The sequence below is a fragment of the Caretta caretta genome, chromosome 14, assembly GCF_965140235.1.
Source record: "Caretta caretta isolate rCarCar2 chromosome 14, rCarCar1.hap1, whole genome shotgun sequence".
Lineage (NCBI taxonomy): Eukaryota > Metazoa > Chordata > Testudines > Cheloniidae > Caretta > Caretta caretta.
Genome location: NC_134219.1, coordinates 16,677,692 through 16,693,671, shown reverse-complemented (window position 1 = coordinate 16,693,671; position 15,980 = coordinate 16,677,692). Strand labels below are relative to the sequence as shown.

Here is a 15,980-nt window from a genome sequence, read left to right as displayed (position 1 = left end):
TTAAAAAGCTGAATGCGGCATGTTTGGCGTTTCAGCCTCGGAGCTTGAAGGCCAGCCTGAGCTGCAACTTCAGAGCACAGTCTACGCAGCTGTTTTTAGAGCATTAATGTGAGCCTCTCTACCCCGATTGTGTCAGCCTAGGCATGCCCTTCATATCCATGCCCTAGCTCTCACGGAAGTGCTGCGCTCTGGGAACAAACTGCAAAGTCTGTAGGTCTTCCTTCAGCTGAGCTGGCTCAAAATCAAAATTCTTAGAACTATCACTAGATGGCACCCTAAGTCAAAGAAATGGTGGTAGGATCCCATTTATAGTCAACTAAGCAATCAAAACTGCTTTCCATACTCACAGGTTGGAGCTTTAAAATGTTGATGTTGGTCAGAAGTAATCATATAATGTGGTTCACCGTTTCCCTAGGTGGTGACTTTCTGTAGTGTCCAAGGTAGTCTTTCATGGAAACATTTTCCCACTAAATAGAATCTCAGCGGCCTGGTTGCTCCTGCTGCAGCCCACAGTCTCACTGCGTGAGACATGCCAAAAGCTTGTCTTTGGACTTGATCCGTGTTTACATGCCTCAGTTACCTGGAGAAAAGCTGTTTCTCAAAGTCTTCATTCTCTGTACTTGAGAAAGAGATTGTGATATTTTGTTTGCTGCTCTTGTTCCCATAGCCCTCTGTAGGACAGGTGGCTCGTGTTGATGTCAGCAGCAAAGTGGAAGTAGTCTGGGCTGATAACTCCAAGACCATTATTCTGCCTCAGGTAAGGTGCTCCTGTCTGGTCAGTGGGGCCACGGTACTTTCTGTAACTCAGTTTAATGACATGCAGTGTTCTTGGATCAAGGATGCAAAGATACTGCTGGAGCCTGTGTAACTGAATCTCAGGTTCTTTGAACTCTTTGAATGCCTGTCTTTGCCTATCTTTTAGTCCTGTTTCTCCTCTCCTCATCTCTTTTAGTGAAGACAGACCTTCTAAAGAAAATAGAATACCTGCCTTTGTAGGGTCCCATCCCCTATCAGAGCAGCACAGAACACATCACTCCTCTTGCTACAGAATCTCATTCATGTGCAGAAAGCAGTTGATGATCAAGACTTAAAAAAAAAAAAAAACCCACCAAAAAAAAAAAACACCTCAAGCAGCTCTGCATTAATAACAGTAGAATGGTCAATGCCTGCACTATGGAAATGGAAGAGGATGTTACAAAGCAGTCTGCTGTCTCCCTTCCCCCCATTGTCACATGTGACCGGATCACAGGCAGAATCAAAGGTCTGGTGTATGCTCCACAAAGAGCTGCTCTCACGACGCGCCTCTGCAGCAAGCTGTGTCGCTCCGTTCCCTTGGATTCTGTCTGAACATGTAATTACAGGACTTTGGTGAATGTTGAGATCCTAAGTTATCTGTTAAGAACTGTAATTTTCATTTCTGTGCGTGTGCCAGAGACTAGCTGGTTGGGCACTTTCAGTGGATCTAAAAATAACCATGAAGATGGCATAACTGGCTGACAAAGTAGCCTTTCAACTCAGATTTGGGATAGGCCACAAGGGCAGGAAGTCTAGTGGACTTGGTCTAGCTCCCCAGGATCTAATCGCAGCTGGCATTGAGTTATTTAGTGGCCTGCAACTGGCATAACTGTGCTGGTGCAGGTGGGGATTTTGAGGCTCCTTGGCAGAGCTCTGTGTATGGAGAGATTGTACATCTGCATGTCTGGCTTTTAGCTACTGTGATCAGTGTGTCTCTTTTTAGCAGCTGTATAGGTTTTATGCAACATCACTTGAACTTTCAGAAGTTCAGGATTAAACTTCCCATCGTACAAACCTTTTAATACATCTTACAAGCTACTTCTTGTCCTGGAGCTATCCATTAGGCTTTGTTTCCCCCACCCACATGACGTATGGGGGGGCTAGATGTGTCAAATTCGTATCAGAGTTGGTAAATTTTCATGTCTGCTTTGCAAGGCTGTCTTTGAAAAATGTAACACACACAAAAGTCCCCTGAAATTTAGAGCTGCAAGAATGGGGGTGGAGGGGAGGGGTTGTGATGGAGTCTGGGGAAGCTAGACTCTCAGGGTAGGTAGTGAAGAGGGGTAGGGAGAAAGCACATTTATAAGAGAGTCAGGTCAGCAATTCTAGTAAGGCTTCTTTATCCCAATTAAACCTTAAAGTGGCAGTGAAGTACAGTGGTTGGAGACTGTTCATAGGAGAGTGCCGATAGCAGTTACAGTGTGCCACACAAGAAGATAATGAAACATGCGCATTCTAGCTAGTTCAGGCATTGTTTTGTAGATGCGTGGAATGCAGACACAGCCAAGCTGGCATATTGTATTCACACAGCAGCTGGCTCAGTTGCAAAAACAGAAATACAAATTTGACACGTTAAAAACTGCAAAATTTGTGTGGGGTTCAGAAAGTTGGGACTTCAGTCTTGCAGTTCTAGCATGCATGCTCTCTCTGGTCTGCAATGGAAGCCCCAGCTTTTTGGACAGCTGTGTTCTTTTTAAAACTGACCGTGCTATTCCCAAACACCTGTTTTCGGGGGGGCGGGAATGCTGATTCAGAACCCAGCTCACAGGAGCTTCATAAGTGCAGGACTCAGCTCAGATAGAATCCACCTTAGATAAAGAAAAAATTGCCTTTTGGGGAGATTTTGGTGTTGCTAGGATCACTGTTTTTAACTGTCCGTTTCCTTTTAACAGTAGAGACTGATTTATCTCCATCCAAGATGACCGTAAATAAAGCATGCGTATTTCGGCCCTATACCACCTCACTTCTTTGTTTTTGATTCCTTTAGCACTTGTACAACATAGAATCGGAGATTGAAGAATCTGACTATGATTCTGTAGATGGCAGCACCAGTGGGGCATCCTCCGATGAGTGGGAGGATGAGAGCGATAGCTGGGAGACGGACAACGGCCTTATGGAAGACGACCACCCGAAAACTGAAGAGCCGGAGCCTGAGGAGCCTGTAGCGGAAGAGGTGAAAAAGGTAGAGGAACAAGTGCAGGGTGCCGTGGCAATGGCGGTTGCTGATCTAACTGCAGAGAAGGCTGGGAAAGAGGGAGCACCAAAGAGTTTCCGAGAGCTGAAGGAGGCCATCAAGATCTTAGAGAGCCTGAAGAACATGACTGTGGAGCAGCTGCTGACGGGCTCTCCCACTTCGCCGACAGTAGAGCCCGAAAAGCCCACCAGGGAGAAGAAGTTCTTGGATGACATCAAAAAGCTGCAGGAGAATCTGAAGAAGACCCTGGATAACGTTGCCATTGTGGAGGAGGAGAAGATGGAAGCTATGGTGGAGACGGAGAAGAAAGAAGAAAAACCTGAGGCACAGACGCCAGTGAGGTCGGAGTGGCCTAGTGAGACCCCAGTGCTCTGCCAGCAGAGCGGAGGCAAGCCTGGAGTCACCTTCACAAGTGCCAAGGGGGAGGTCTTCTCTGTGCTGGAATATGCCCCAGGTGAGTGTGATACCTCGGGGCTGGACTAACTCTTCCACTGCCTTCCCCATTGAGACTCCTGTACCCCAGCAGGAGTCCCCTGCAGTCACTCCCCCCTCTCTCGACGGCCCTGCTTCTAGGAGAAGGGGAGAGATGTTACCCACCTGGAACTCATAAGTCACTTGGGAAGGGGCAATTAAAGAGGGCTCCTATCCGTAGAGGGGTCTGGTCTGGGAAATGACCCTGGGTGTCTTGCATGTGCTCAGAGTGCTGTCCCATGTGATGTGGCTGTGGTACAGGTTCCCTTTCTTTCCCCTTTTGGCTGTTCTGACTTGGACGCTCTGCAGCAGTGTGTGGTGTAGGAATCCCTTGCCTCAAAGATTGGCACTCCAGCTTTGCTAAGGGCTGTTGCGATCCACAACCTACCAGCATGAAAACCCTGTTGCAACCAAGTTTGAAACGAGCTTTTCTTGACTGGGGGACGGTGGAGGGCTGGAGGGTGAGAGGCAGAATGGAAATGGAGACAGCTGATGTTCTTGTATCAATTGTGCCTCCTCTCTGAGCGCAGTGACCTTGTTAACACAAACCAACTTTCACCTGCCAGAAATAAACAAGAGTGCCTGGTTCTGGGGTGCATCGGTGACAGCACAGCTTCAGATATCTGGCAAACAGATCATCCTGGACAGGTCAGCTGGGAAAACGTACCCAACCTCTGCTTTGAGCCTGTAGCTGTGAAGAAAGAGGCTATTAACACAGCTCTTTGGCTGAGGTGTAAATTCTTGCCCAGATGTGGTCCCAACGTAGTTGCTTTAGCGCCTTGCTGCTAACTCGTGGCTTGAGATCTCAAATAACAATACAGCCATGTTTCCCCAGCTTCACTGACCAGTATCTTCTCTTTCTCCTCCCCACAATATTGGGCGCAATTGTTGAGGGGGGGGGAAAAAACTTCCCTTTGAAGGCGTTTGATTTTGGAGGAGGATTTTCTGTAATCTGATGGGTTGTAACGCCCCTTGCTCCTTAGATACCCACGCCTTTAAGAAAATGGAGTTCCAGCCACCAGAAGCCAAGAAGTTCTTCAGCACAGTGAGGAAAGAAATGGCATTGCTGGCGACCTCTCTGCCTGATGGCATCATGGTCAAGACGTTTGAAGACAGAATGGCAAGTCCGTATGCTCCAGTCTGTTTGTGTGTTAGCACGGTGACTGGGCGTAACCTGAGAGTTGAAGGCTCAGGAGGGAGTTCCAGACTTAATCCCCTATTCTGAGCTGTCAAGGCATCTACACTTGGCTGAAGTTTATAATTACAGTAAATTGGCTCCCCTTTACATTTCCAAGAACCCTGGTAATAAACAATGAGTATGTGGGAATCTGATACTAGAATTACTTCACCAAATAAACCTGGGCTGTGTAATTCGGCTAAGCAGGGAGCGTGAGCGGGTGGAGAGCCAACAAGGCAGTGGGCGTAGCCAGTCGTGGAGTGGAACCGTGCACCAGCCCCCTCTGAAATCCTGTTTCAGATCACTCATCCAGGCCTGAAGGGTGGAAGTGTGGTGGGTGAAGTTCAGTCTCAGGTGAAAGAGCACAGCCCAAAGCTAGCACCCGCAGGAGATCTGCAAGGCTTGAGCTAGTTCTCCCAAGTCCCCAGTTAGTGTTAAGCTAATTAAAGCCTCTATCTCTTCCTCCTCCCCAAACTCAATCTGCCTTGTTACCAGGGCTTGCCTCTTTTCCTTGGACAGAGGGCAGCCCTGGCTTTCACTCTAGCCCATGCCTATTTGTGCTCACATCTCCTCTCTTCACAGGATCTCTTTTCAGCACTTATTAAAGGACCCACACGCACTCCTTACGAAGACGGCCTCTTCTTGTTCGATATCCAGTTACCCAACATCTACCCAGCTGTCCCCCCTCTCTTCCGCTACCTCTCCCAGTGCAGCGGGAGACTGAACCCCAACCTGTACGACAATGGCAAGGTTTGCGTCAGCCTTCTGGGAACCTGGATAGGAAAGGTAATGCTGTCTTCAATCCCTTTGCACAGCACATGGCTTTTAAACAGAGCCAGACTTCCGCAACTAGGGAGCGGTGTTTGCTGCTTCCCGCTGGCCCCAGAAGCCTGACTGTTTTCCAGTTCAGAGAGCAAACTGGGGAATGAGCATCCAAGCTTTGTGCTGGCCCTGTCTGCATTCGGCTTGAACCGGCCCTAATAGTCTGGGTTTGAATTCTGGATAGATGGATGGAGTAGACAGAGCCAAAGGGTAGTGTTCAAGAGGGGTTTTGAAAGAGTCTCTCAAAACCCACGTTTGTCCCTGGAAGATGAGCTGTGGGTAGTATTAGCCACAGGCCCTTGTCGGGGCTGATAAGAGCTGAGGGTGTGCGCAGGGATCATAGTGTGAACAGGGATCATTCTCCTACCCTTTGGGACTTGGTCTTTCTGGCCTTTTTTTGCCTTCTCTGTGGTGAGCAGCCAAGGCATGCTGGAAACAGGCTTAGCAAAGACGTAGGGGGCACAGTGAGTTGAGAGAACCCTCACTCTTAGCTTCTGGACAGCTAGGTTCAAGGGAGGTTGTGGGTAGCGATGAATGACTTTGTGGGGTGGGAGGGTCTCTCATTCCTGTTTGGGCACCACAATAAATATCCACCCATTGACACAATCAGCAGGGCTGGAGTGGGCCCCACCTGTGACCTCAGTTCTGGAGCAGCGAGGCAGGTGCTGCATACCTGGATTAAGGTGTACAAGCTTCCACAGTATCTGCCCAGGCCATGTCCAGCCTGAAGCCAGCGCAGTAGGCCCATAATTTTACCCAAGCCTGAATTGTACTCACAGACCTTTAAAATAGGTGTGCACAAACGCAGCTGGGGTTGGGCCCAGGCAGTAAATGTTGGCGTGCGCCTTGGTCACTATTAGCTGCAGTCTGAAGGCTGTCGCCTCCCTTGTTTTCTGTGTTAAATGCTGACCCAGGATGGATGCTGCGTTCGCTGTTGCTCATGACAAGCTGTCTGTGATAACTTCTGTGTGTGTTCCAGGGCACAGAAAGGTGGACCAGCAAATCCAGCCTTCTCCAGGTGCTCATCTCCATCCAAGGTAAATGCAGCTGCAGAGCCGGTGGGGCGTGGAGGGACACTGGAGGCCCCCCCACTTGCCTTGCTGGGCTGTGTGAAGGAGCACACTTTCCCATCTCAACGCAGCAGGGGCAAGCTGTTACCCATCCCTCTGTTCTTGGCTGCCTTCCGTCCCTGTAACTTTCCCTCGCCCCTTTCCCCTCTCTGCAAGAGCAGGCCTCACTAGCCTTTTGCTTGTTGCCCTGTGCCTGGGAAGGTGAACCACAGCCACCTCCAGCCAGCTGCTAACGCCTAAAAAAGCTCCTAAGAGGAAGGTCCTGAAGTTGCTGCTGAGCCTGGGTCCTTCTCTTTATAGGCAGTGAGTCACCAGCCTTGCTAGCATCTGGTTTATTTTTGCACACATCAGTTGTGTTTACACTGGTTCCTAAACTGCTCTGTGGGCTTTGGAAAGGAAGCACAGGTGTGTCCAAGCCCTGCAGCACTGACTTGCCTGACCAAGACAGCCAGTAATGCTAAACCCTGCTTGGAAACTCTCTAGCAAGCAGTCTGCTGTCCAGAAAGGCCAGGGCCTGACTTGGGAGTATTTGGTCTATGGTATTTGATCTCTCAGCCCTCGGGGTGTCTATTCCCAGAACAGAGAGGCTGTTTCTTGTCTACAGAACCGATAATCCCCATTTAGAGGCTAAAATATCAACTTCTTCTTGCAAACTTCTCTGGATTACCAAAGAGATTTGTTAATGCTGAGAGCTCAGCCTTAGACCTCTCCCTTCTGTTGCCTGGTCATGGGAGAAATGTCATGACCCCACCGTCAGGAGCATTAAAGCAGTTGGGGGCATTGCCAGCAGGGTGGCATTGACCATGTCGTCAACACACCCAGGCAGAACAACCAGCCTAAAATGTCAACCGGCGAGAACTCAGTGTGGGTGGCTTGCCCGCAGCTGTGCCAGAGACAGTGGCTGGAAAGGAAAAGGGCAAAAGTAAATGTGGCCCAGTCGGCGCTAAAAGCAGCTTTGGGTGTCACTTCAAGGAATGGCTTGATTCTGTTACAACACTTTTTTCATGTTTGGCCCTGAAAAGTGAGCAGCTAACCATAGCGCAGGCAAGGCCTGTGAAATATTTCCCCCTTCACTCACTCTTCCAGTGCCCCTCTGTCCCGGCAGTGCACCTTGTCCCTCACCCCGTGCTGAGCTAGCAACTGTACCTGTTACTAGTCCAGTCATGGGCTTCTACAGTGAGTGGCCTCCACTTGGGAGGTGTTCCTGTAGTCTGAAAAATGACCACCGGCCCCTGCCAGGAGGCCACCAGGCCTGTTCTCACAAGTGTCCCAAGCAGAGTCAGAGGCCGGATGAAATGCTGGTGCAGCCGCTAGACATGCACCTGCCTGGATTACCTCCTGTTACCAGTCCAGCATGGCAACCTTGCTCTGCTGCTCCCTCTGCCTGCACCCCTGCTTGCAATCTTTGTGCTGTAGGGGTCAATATGGCAGCAGCCCAAGCTGGAGGGAGCTCCCTAGTGGGGAGGGCAGTGATAGATTGAGGCCTCAGCACCCTTCAGCAAAGGCAGAGCCCAGCAGATCCCCCTGTAGGTCGCAGGTCAATGTGAGGTTTCCGTTTAACTCTTTGCTCTCCCTCTCTCCTGGCAGGACTGATCCTTGTGAATGAGCCCTATTACAACGAGGCAGGGTTCGACAGCGACCGGGGCCTTCAGGAGGGCTACGAGAACAGCCGCTGCTACAACGAGATGGCCTTGATCCGTGTGGTCCAATCGATGATGCAGATGCTGCGCAAGCCGGTGGAGGTCTTCGAGCACGAGATCCGCGAGCACTTCCGCTGCAACGGCTGGCGCCTGGTCTACCGGATAGAGTCTTGGCTAGAGACCAGCGAGCTGGTGGAAAGGAGCCACGAGCACCCCAACGGGGCCGATTCCTCCTCTCTCCTTTCTGTGTGCGACACCCTGGCCGAGAGCCCGGTTGACAGTAGGGGATTTCAGGGCGAGTACAGCAGCCCCTTGGAGCAGGAGCTGGGGGCAGCAGCGGCTGCAGCGGAATTTTCCGACCTGGCGCTAGAAGGGAAGGAGGAGCTGGAAGACTCTGGATGTGGAGCCTCGACGCTCGCGGCCAGCGACGGCCATCAGTATTCAGACTCCGAGAGCACGGGCCACGCCAGAGGGCTCCCCCTGGCGAGAGACCTAACGGACGAGTGTAAAGCCGCGCAGGACTCTGCCTCGCAGCCTAGTGTGAAACCAAAGAAAAGGAGAAAGAGCTACAGGAGTTTCCTCCCCGAGAAGAGTGGTTACCCTGACATCGGCTTTCCCCTCTTCCCCCTGTCCAAGGGGTTCATTAAAAGCATTCGTGGTGTCTTGCAGCAGTACCGGGCTGCCTTAGTAGAGGCCAATATCCCTGAGTGGAGAGAGGACAAGTGAAACGTCAGGTTAGGGGCAGACAGATGCAGAAGAGAAGGGGAAAGCAGCAAGGAAATCAGCAAACGCTGTTCCCAATAAACTGGCTTTGCTCGTTCCCGGCTCTCTTCCGCTGCTTGGTGTGTTTATAAAGAAGGCAGTAGCCCAAATAGCTCATTCCTCGCTCTTTACTTCCCCCAGCCTCTCCCCCGTTCCTCATGCTCCTTTGATCCTGAAGCGTAAGGAGTTGTGAGCCTTCCAAAGCAGTCTTGCAGCTGGGACCCTCTGTGCTCTTTCGTCCCCGGGCGCCTCTGTGTGCAAAGTGGGCTCCACTCCCTGGCTGCTATGTCTGACCCCAGCGTTGCACTTGGGATTCAGCCCTAAAGGTATGGTTGCTGTGGTATCCGATGCTGAGTGGCTGTGTCCTCCCAGTCCTTCCATTTCCCTTCACTACCACGTCTTGTGGCTTTCTTGAAGTCTGTTCCAGCTTGAGAATACTTTGACATTTGAATTCTGGTTGCATCTAAGTCTCCTGCTCCCTATAGGGCTGCCTTCCCATAGCTGGTCACTGACAGATTCTCAGCTCACCCACTCCTTTGTTTGGTACTTACGGTGCAGAGATGAAGTTCTAGATAGGCTCCTGTTCAGCCCTGGGCAATACCCTGGGGTTTCCCTGTGGTCCTAGCCCTCTGATCTCTCTCTCCTGGAAGTAATTTCTCCAAAATAGTAAACACATTTCCACTCCCCATCCTCACCAGACCTGCTTGCACTTTGCAAACTTACACGAGTCAGCTTCCTGCTGGCACTATTCCATCCAGCAGGAGCCTGGGAGCCCCATGTGCACTGCTTCAGCCCAAGTCCAACTGATCAGCAGCAAAGGTAGATCTAGGGTAGATGATGTAGCTTCTGTGTGGATATTAAACTTAGTGCCGCTGATGCTTCTGCACCACTTCAGCTGTTGATAAATTTCTCAGGCTGCAGCTGTTCCTGAGGCTAGCTCAGCAAGTATAGACCTGTACCTGTGGGGCTGTGACTTCACTCCTGCTGCGGCAGCACGGACATTGCATCTTTAACAAACACAGCTTTCACTGTGTGAGCCCCTGCTCATCCCCAGCCCTGCACAGTCCAGAAGCCAGCAGCACTGGAAACCTTGCATGTACATCCTTAATCCCATCAACAGTGCTGTCGGGTAGCTATAGGAAAGGGCTAGTGGGACATGTGCGTTAGTGGAGAGGGGTTTACACTGAGTACTTTGAAGGGGGTATGATGAAAGCAGTGATTATCTGGGGGCATCCTATTCAGGATGTCTGTAGCTTGCTTTCAGGGCTTTCTGTGCACTGCTGGAGACCCCCGATCAAGCCCTGCTAGATTTGTCAGGAGTTGAGCCTGACAACAAGCTCCCATCCACGCTGATGCCCGTTTTCTGCCACAGAGGCAGCCCAGCTGTGTCCTTCCCAGCTGATTAAATGAGCTAGCGAAGCCAGGCTTCCACATGGAAGGAATAGCAAGGCTTGTCATTCAGCGTGGCTAGTAAACGAGGCTAATTCCTCACAGGAAACCAAACCAAATTCCTCCTTGCCAGCTCTCCCACCACCGCTAGCCCTGCCAGAGCCAGCGGCTGTTGGGGTTCTAAATTCAAAGCTGAGGGCGGAAGTGTCAGCAGGCTGTCTCGCCTGTTTGCAAAGTGCTCCCAGCTGCCTGGATGGCTTTGGTGCTCAACTGCCCATTATCCACTGGAAGAAATTTTATAAGGGCTGTCTCCTGGTCCCATTGACTACACCCAACCTGGGGTTGGACTTGCCCCCTGGAGAAGGGTGCCACTGGGACTGGGTCTCTCTCACACTGACTCTGGTCTCCACGTTAGCACTGCAGAATCCTTCACACTGGCTGCCACGATTGCTCAGGAGAGCCGCAGGTCTGGAATTGAGAGCTGCGGGGGAGTCCGCATGTTGGGCTTGAGCGGCAGTAGCATTGTGGGGGTGGGTCTGGTGCAGTAGTTCCTGGCTATCCTCAATGCTAGCCAGCATTTCATGAGCAAGAAAATTGACTCCAGTGTAAAAGGGCAGGGGTGGGATGCTAACTGACGTTGTCCTTTGGGAGTGAATGAGGCATCTGGTGCAGGGGGTTGTTCCCCACATTGCTAGACGCCTTATTCACTGTCCTGAAGGCCAGTCTGTAACTTACAGACTCATTTCCTTTGGTGTATCACTTCATTCCTCTCTCTGCAAAGGAACGGGGGAGGAGGAGTTGACAAGCTGCTTATTAGAAAGACACAAGTAGAGAACAGAATCTGCTCATGTGCCTGTGGGTCTCTAGCATTGCCCACCCACACAACACTCTCTCTCTCTCTCTAGTTGTTTCTCTTTATCTTCTCCTGGAAGGGTAGAGGGAACTAGAGTAGCCACAGCAAAAGCCAGCTGTAGGAGCTGATCTGCTTTGAGGAAGGTGGTGGGAGAAGAGGTGCCATTGTGAGAGCCGGCCTGACTGTATGCCAGATGATTCCTTCCCCCTTCCAAGAAGTCTGCCTCTCTAATCATAACCAAGAGCTTTGTACAGGATCCTGGAGTTTTCAGCTGAGAAAGCTCTTGCTTATTGGCCTTGGGGAGGCTCTCCTGTCCCTTAACAGCATTGCTGGAGCTCTCCTAGCTCTTCAGAGCTGTCTGTCCCTAACTGAGATGCGCACAGAGGTTTACAAGTTTTCTAAGCTTTTGATCATGTGAAGCTCCGGGTCTGAGATTGCTGTTGAGCACACTGCAGCTATGTAATTTTTTTGGTGTACGTATGTAATATTTAAAGGTTAAAAACAAAATTTAAAAAGGCAAAACCTTTAAAAAAAAATAAAATAAAAAAAACCACAAAAAGCCAAAGCATGATGCATATTGTTAGCCTTAAAACTGGCTACTTGACACTGCGATGTACAAATAAGAACAGCCTGTAACTGTTTTAAGTGCTGGGGTGGGGCGGGGAAGAAATATTACAAAATCAGTTTGTAGCCTTGATTCTGTACAGTATTTAAAAACAAACAATGGAACTATTACTGAGGCCATGCTTAGAGGTGTGTTGTTCACGTGCAGATGTGAATGCTGGGTTGCTTACCATATATGTATAAAGTGCTGTGTGACTTACTTTTTTTTTTACTTGCGAAATTTTTTTTTGGCTAATTAGGATGTAATAAAGGAGAAAAAGTTGATTTGCCATTAAATTTTGCCTCTGTGAATAGCTCTGGTTGTGCTTTTTTTTTTTTTTTTCCTTTCCTGTGTGGTGAGTATATCACCTGCAAGAGAACTGAACATCCTGCCACCTTTATTCAGCCTGAGGAGGTTCTTGCTCTGCTCTGAATCAATACCACTGCCAGTGGGCTGCGCGTGAACTGGGACTTGGGAGACCTGAGTTCTGCTGGCTCGCTCACTGGTCTGCTTGGGTGACTTTGGCCAACTCACTTCCCCTCTTTGTACCTCAGTTTCTCCATCTGTGAAGTGCTTTGACATCTACTGATGAAAAGTGCTACGTAAGAGCTAGGTTTTACTGTCCTCAGTGGAGCCAGTGAGGAAAGGTGGCTTAGTTAACTTAGGAAGCTTAGTTAACTGCTCTGTAGCTGAAAGGAAGCTTAGTTAACTGCTCTGTAGCTGACTGGTGCACCTAGGGGCCGATTGAAAGCCCTCTGAGGACAATGGGCATCTTTTGATGGGCTTTGGATAAGGCTCTTCATTTATACAAGGTTCAGGAAGAGCAGCTTTTCTGTCCAGTAGTTAAGGTAACACCAGGATCCAGCAACCTCACACAAGTTCATAGTCTGGTAATGGGATCTGAGATGCCAGCTTGTCACCCCTAGCTGGCTTGTTCAGATCTAACTTAAACTTGCAGTAACCTGAAACCTACCATGTCAGCTGTTTACGGACTGATGTGAAATGAGGTTTGCCCAGCTGCCAGTGGACATCTGCCCACATCCTAAACTGCCATTATGGATAGCATCTTGGGGTGACCTTATCAAAGAGGCCACGGACAGAACGGCCATAAGAGTGTGAGGAGGCCCTTCAGAGCAGTGAGATCAGGCAGCAGAGTCGGGAGAAGCTTGCACCTCTTTGGAAAGGTTTCAGCCATCAGTGCTGCTGTTCCAACCCTTTCATGATGCCAGCAATCAACCTGCCTTTTGCAAAGCTGACCTTTCAGTCCCTAGGACAATGTAGGAGCTGTGTTTAGAGATCTTGGTACTGCTTGGGCACAGTGCGGTGAACTGAGGCTGAACGACTCAAACCTTCTGATCTAATGGAATAGGGTGACATCTTGGCTCCCACCACCAAAAAAGGGAAGCTGAGAGGGGCTGGTGGATGGTGCTCAGGCCTGGAATTTAGAAACTCCTCGGTTCTAATCCTGGCTGTTCTGTTGATTCTGAGACTTTGGGAGCAAATCACTGAATCTTGCGAGGCTTCAGTTTCCCCCATGTTGCAGAATGGGAATAAGGCATTCTGCTCTAGGATGGTGGTGGACTTAGGTGCTCTGTGTAAGTACCATTTTTAAGGGGTAATGACAGAACAGGTATGGTTAGAAAAGATTTGAAGGGACAGCAGCAGGGACAAGGGTCAAGGATGTGAGGAGAAACCAAAGCAGAAATGAAGTAAATGTGAACCTTAATGACTGCCGTGAGACTTCAGAGCACCCTTTAACAGGTCTGCATTCATTGCTCAGATCATATTAAGTGTAGGATGCTCTGGAAGCTATGGCAGGAGCTGGAGTGCTGCAGGTTAATGGCATTTGCTGTAGGCTGTAACTGCAAAAGCAAGACTAGTTTAGTTAGCCATGCTCGGAGAGGCGGGAGGCCTGTTCCCAGGCAGCTAGTGCCAGGGGCTTACCTTAATGAATGAACTAGGGCCAGGGTGGGTGTACACAAGCACGCCCCAGGGAGCGGGAGGCTCCGATGGCTCTTCTTGTAAAGATGATAGCAGGGGTATTACGGGGGGAGGGGAGAAGGGGAGCTACTCCAGGGGGGCCAGGAATCCTCCAGGGAGTTGGTGAGTAACTTTGATATGCACTAGGACATAAGTCTCCCTTTTTTGGTACCTCACAGCCTGACAGCTTGGCTCTGAGACAATGAGCTGCTGCCAGGGCTGGGTTAACCTTTTGTGGGCCTGGTGCCAAACATGTATGTGGGCCCCCATGGAGGTTATGGAGCTTGGTGGGGGGGGGGGAATGTCACTCCCTAGAGTGACGAGCCACCCAGAGGCAATGTGGCATGGCAGGGACAGCCCCGCCCCACCCAGCCCAGTGCGAGGGCACTATTTACAAACCAGTAGTTGCCAGATGCACAGTGGCCCGCCCAGCCCTGTGCTGCCAGCATGTCCCTTCCCCTCAGGGGTGGGTCCATGCTGTGCCACACAGCCCCCCGTCCAACACTGGAACAGCCCCCCCCATTCCCTATGGCCAGAGCTCCCCAGACCCGCTATGCCCAGCACCCCCGGACCCCTCACCCACAAATGCACAACATCACCCTGCCTAGCACCCCCCCTGCCCACAGCCCCACCACAACTGCCCAGCACCCTCCACAGAACCCCCACTCCCTAGTGTCTCAACACACACAGATCTTCCCTGCCCCCTCACAGCCTGCACCCTCCAGGGACCCACCCCCTGCCTCCCAGCTGCTGGGAGGTGACTGTGTCTGCTGGCCTGAGCTGGTCCTGGGGCTGGGAATCACTCCGGCCCCTCAGGAGTGGCAGGATCATCTAGGCCAGGGCCTGCCCCAAAACACACTTGCCAGGAGAGGCCCAGGCAAGCTCCTCCACCCCCACTGGCCGAGACTGGCCAGGCTTCTGCACCAGTCCCAGGTGGCTCAGCTCCAGGAAGACAGGCAGGGCCCCACAGGTGGTGGGAAGCAGAGACTGCCCGGAGCCGGAGGTGCACTGGGGTCCAGCCAGGCGGCAGAGAGGAGCCGGGCAGTGGGGCTAGGGGCAGGAGAGGAGCCCTCAGCCTGAGGAGCAAGTGATGGGCGGCTGGGAGCTAGCGGGCTGGCGGGGTCTTGGGCCGCAGTGTAAGCAGAGCAGGCCCGGCTCCCTTCTGAGCCTGGGCCCGGCTCCCTTCTGAGCCTGGGCCCGGCTCCCTTCTGAGCCTGGGCCCGGCTCCCTTCTGAGCCTGGGCCCGGCTCCCTTCTGAGCCTGGGCCCGGCTCCCTTCTGAGCCTGGGCCCGGCTCCCTTCTGAGCCTGGGCCCGGCTCCCTTCTGAGCCTGGGCCCGGCTCCCTTCTGAGCCTGGGCCCGGCTCCCTTCTGAGCCTGGGCCCGGCTCCCTTCTGAGCCTGGGCCCGGCTCCCTTCTGAGCCTGGGCCCGGCTCCCTTCTGAGCCTGGGCCCGGCTCCCTGGAGCCACTGGCGCCGTTATAAACCCAGCACTGGCTGCTGCTCCTGCAGGTAAGGAGCTTTATGCTTCTGAAGCAGAGAACTCAGAGTGGATGCAAACGGCTGGTTGTTCTTAGTAGGCACTCACAAATGGGGAACACGATGCTGATGGCCTTAAGCCTCATGGCTTTGCCTGCAGTAGCATGCACTACCATTTAAGAGGAGTTTGCACAATCTCAATTGCCAACTGTGTTGGTTACCAAATTCCAGGCAATTGACTCTAGGCTAAAAGACAAGGGTGCTCGATTAGCAGGCCTAGGGGACAGGATGGCTGCTGTAAAACCAGACTCAAACCACCTGGCCCAAACTTTGGAGACCTGTAGGCGCTGGAATGCAATCTGCAGAGAAGCTGCAGCTGTAGAATTCTAGGCCAGGCAAATGCCCATGAAGGGCTCCCTTGAAAACAAAATCCTCCTGCAGAAAAATCAAGGGTTCAGGAATCCAGGAACTTCCTGAAAAACTTGTGGATTTACAAAATAAAATTCCAGAGCTGCTGGAGCTGGACATGCAGGAAAAGCCGGTATGTGCCTATGTGGTGGAATTCTCCAGCGAGAATCTTTCAGACACTGAACCAGAACTAAGACTGCAACACTGGTGTAAGGGAGACATTTCTGCAGGGAGACATTTCCTGATCATCTGTTGAAGGGCACATGCTATTGATTGTCACCTGACAATGGATGAAGGAATTAGATGCAGTTAAAGTGTTAGGCCAGAGTATCACTGTAT

At 51.3% G+C, this 15,980-nt stretch overlaps 1 protein-coding gene across 1 annotated transcript in view; it reads left to right on the top strand.

The window, feature by feature from the left end:
* The window catches only part of UBE2O (ubiquitin conjugating enzyme E2 O), a 96,504-nt gene extending 84,416 nt beyond the window's left edge, over positions 1–12,088 (top strand). The window contains exons 13-18 of the mRNA XM_048818186.2: positions 668–757; positions 2,783–3,443; positions 4,444–4,580; positions 5,220–5,423; positions 6,439–6,496; positions 8,117–12,088. Coding sequence (XP_048674143.1) covers positions 668–757; positions 2,783–3,443; positions 4,444–4,580; positions 5,220–5,423; positions 6,439–6,496; positions 8,117–8,895 — 1,929 coding nt within the window. The 3' untranslated portion in view covers positions 8,896–12,088. The remainder of the gene's footprint in view (positions 1–667; positions 758–2,782; positions 3,444–4,443; positions 4,581–5,219; positions 5,424–6,438; positions 6,497–8,116) is intronic.
* The last annotated feature ends 3,892 nt before the right edge of the window (positions 12,089–15,980 follow it).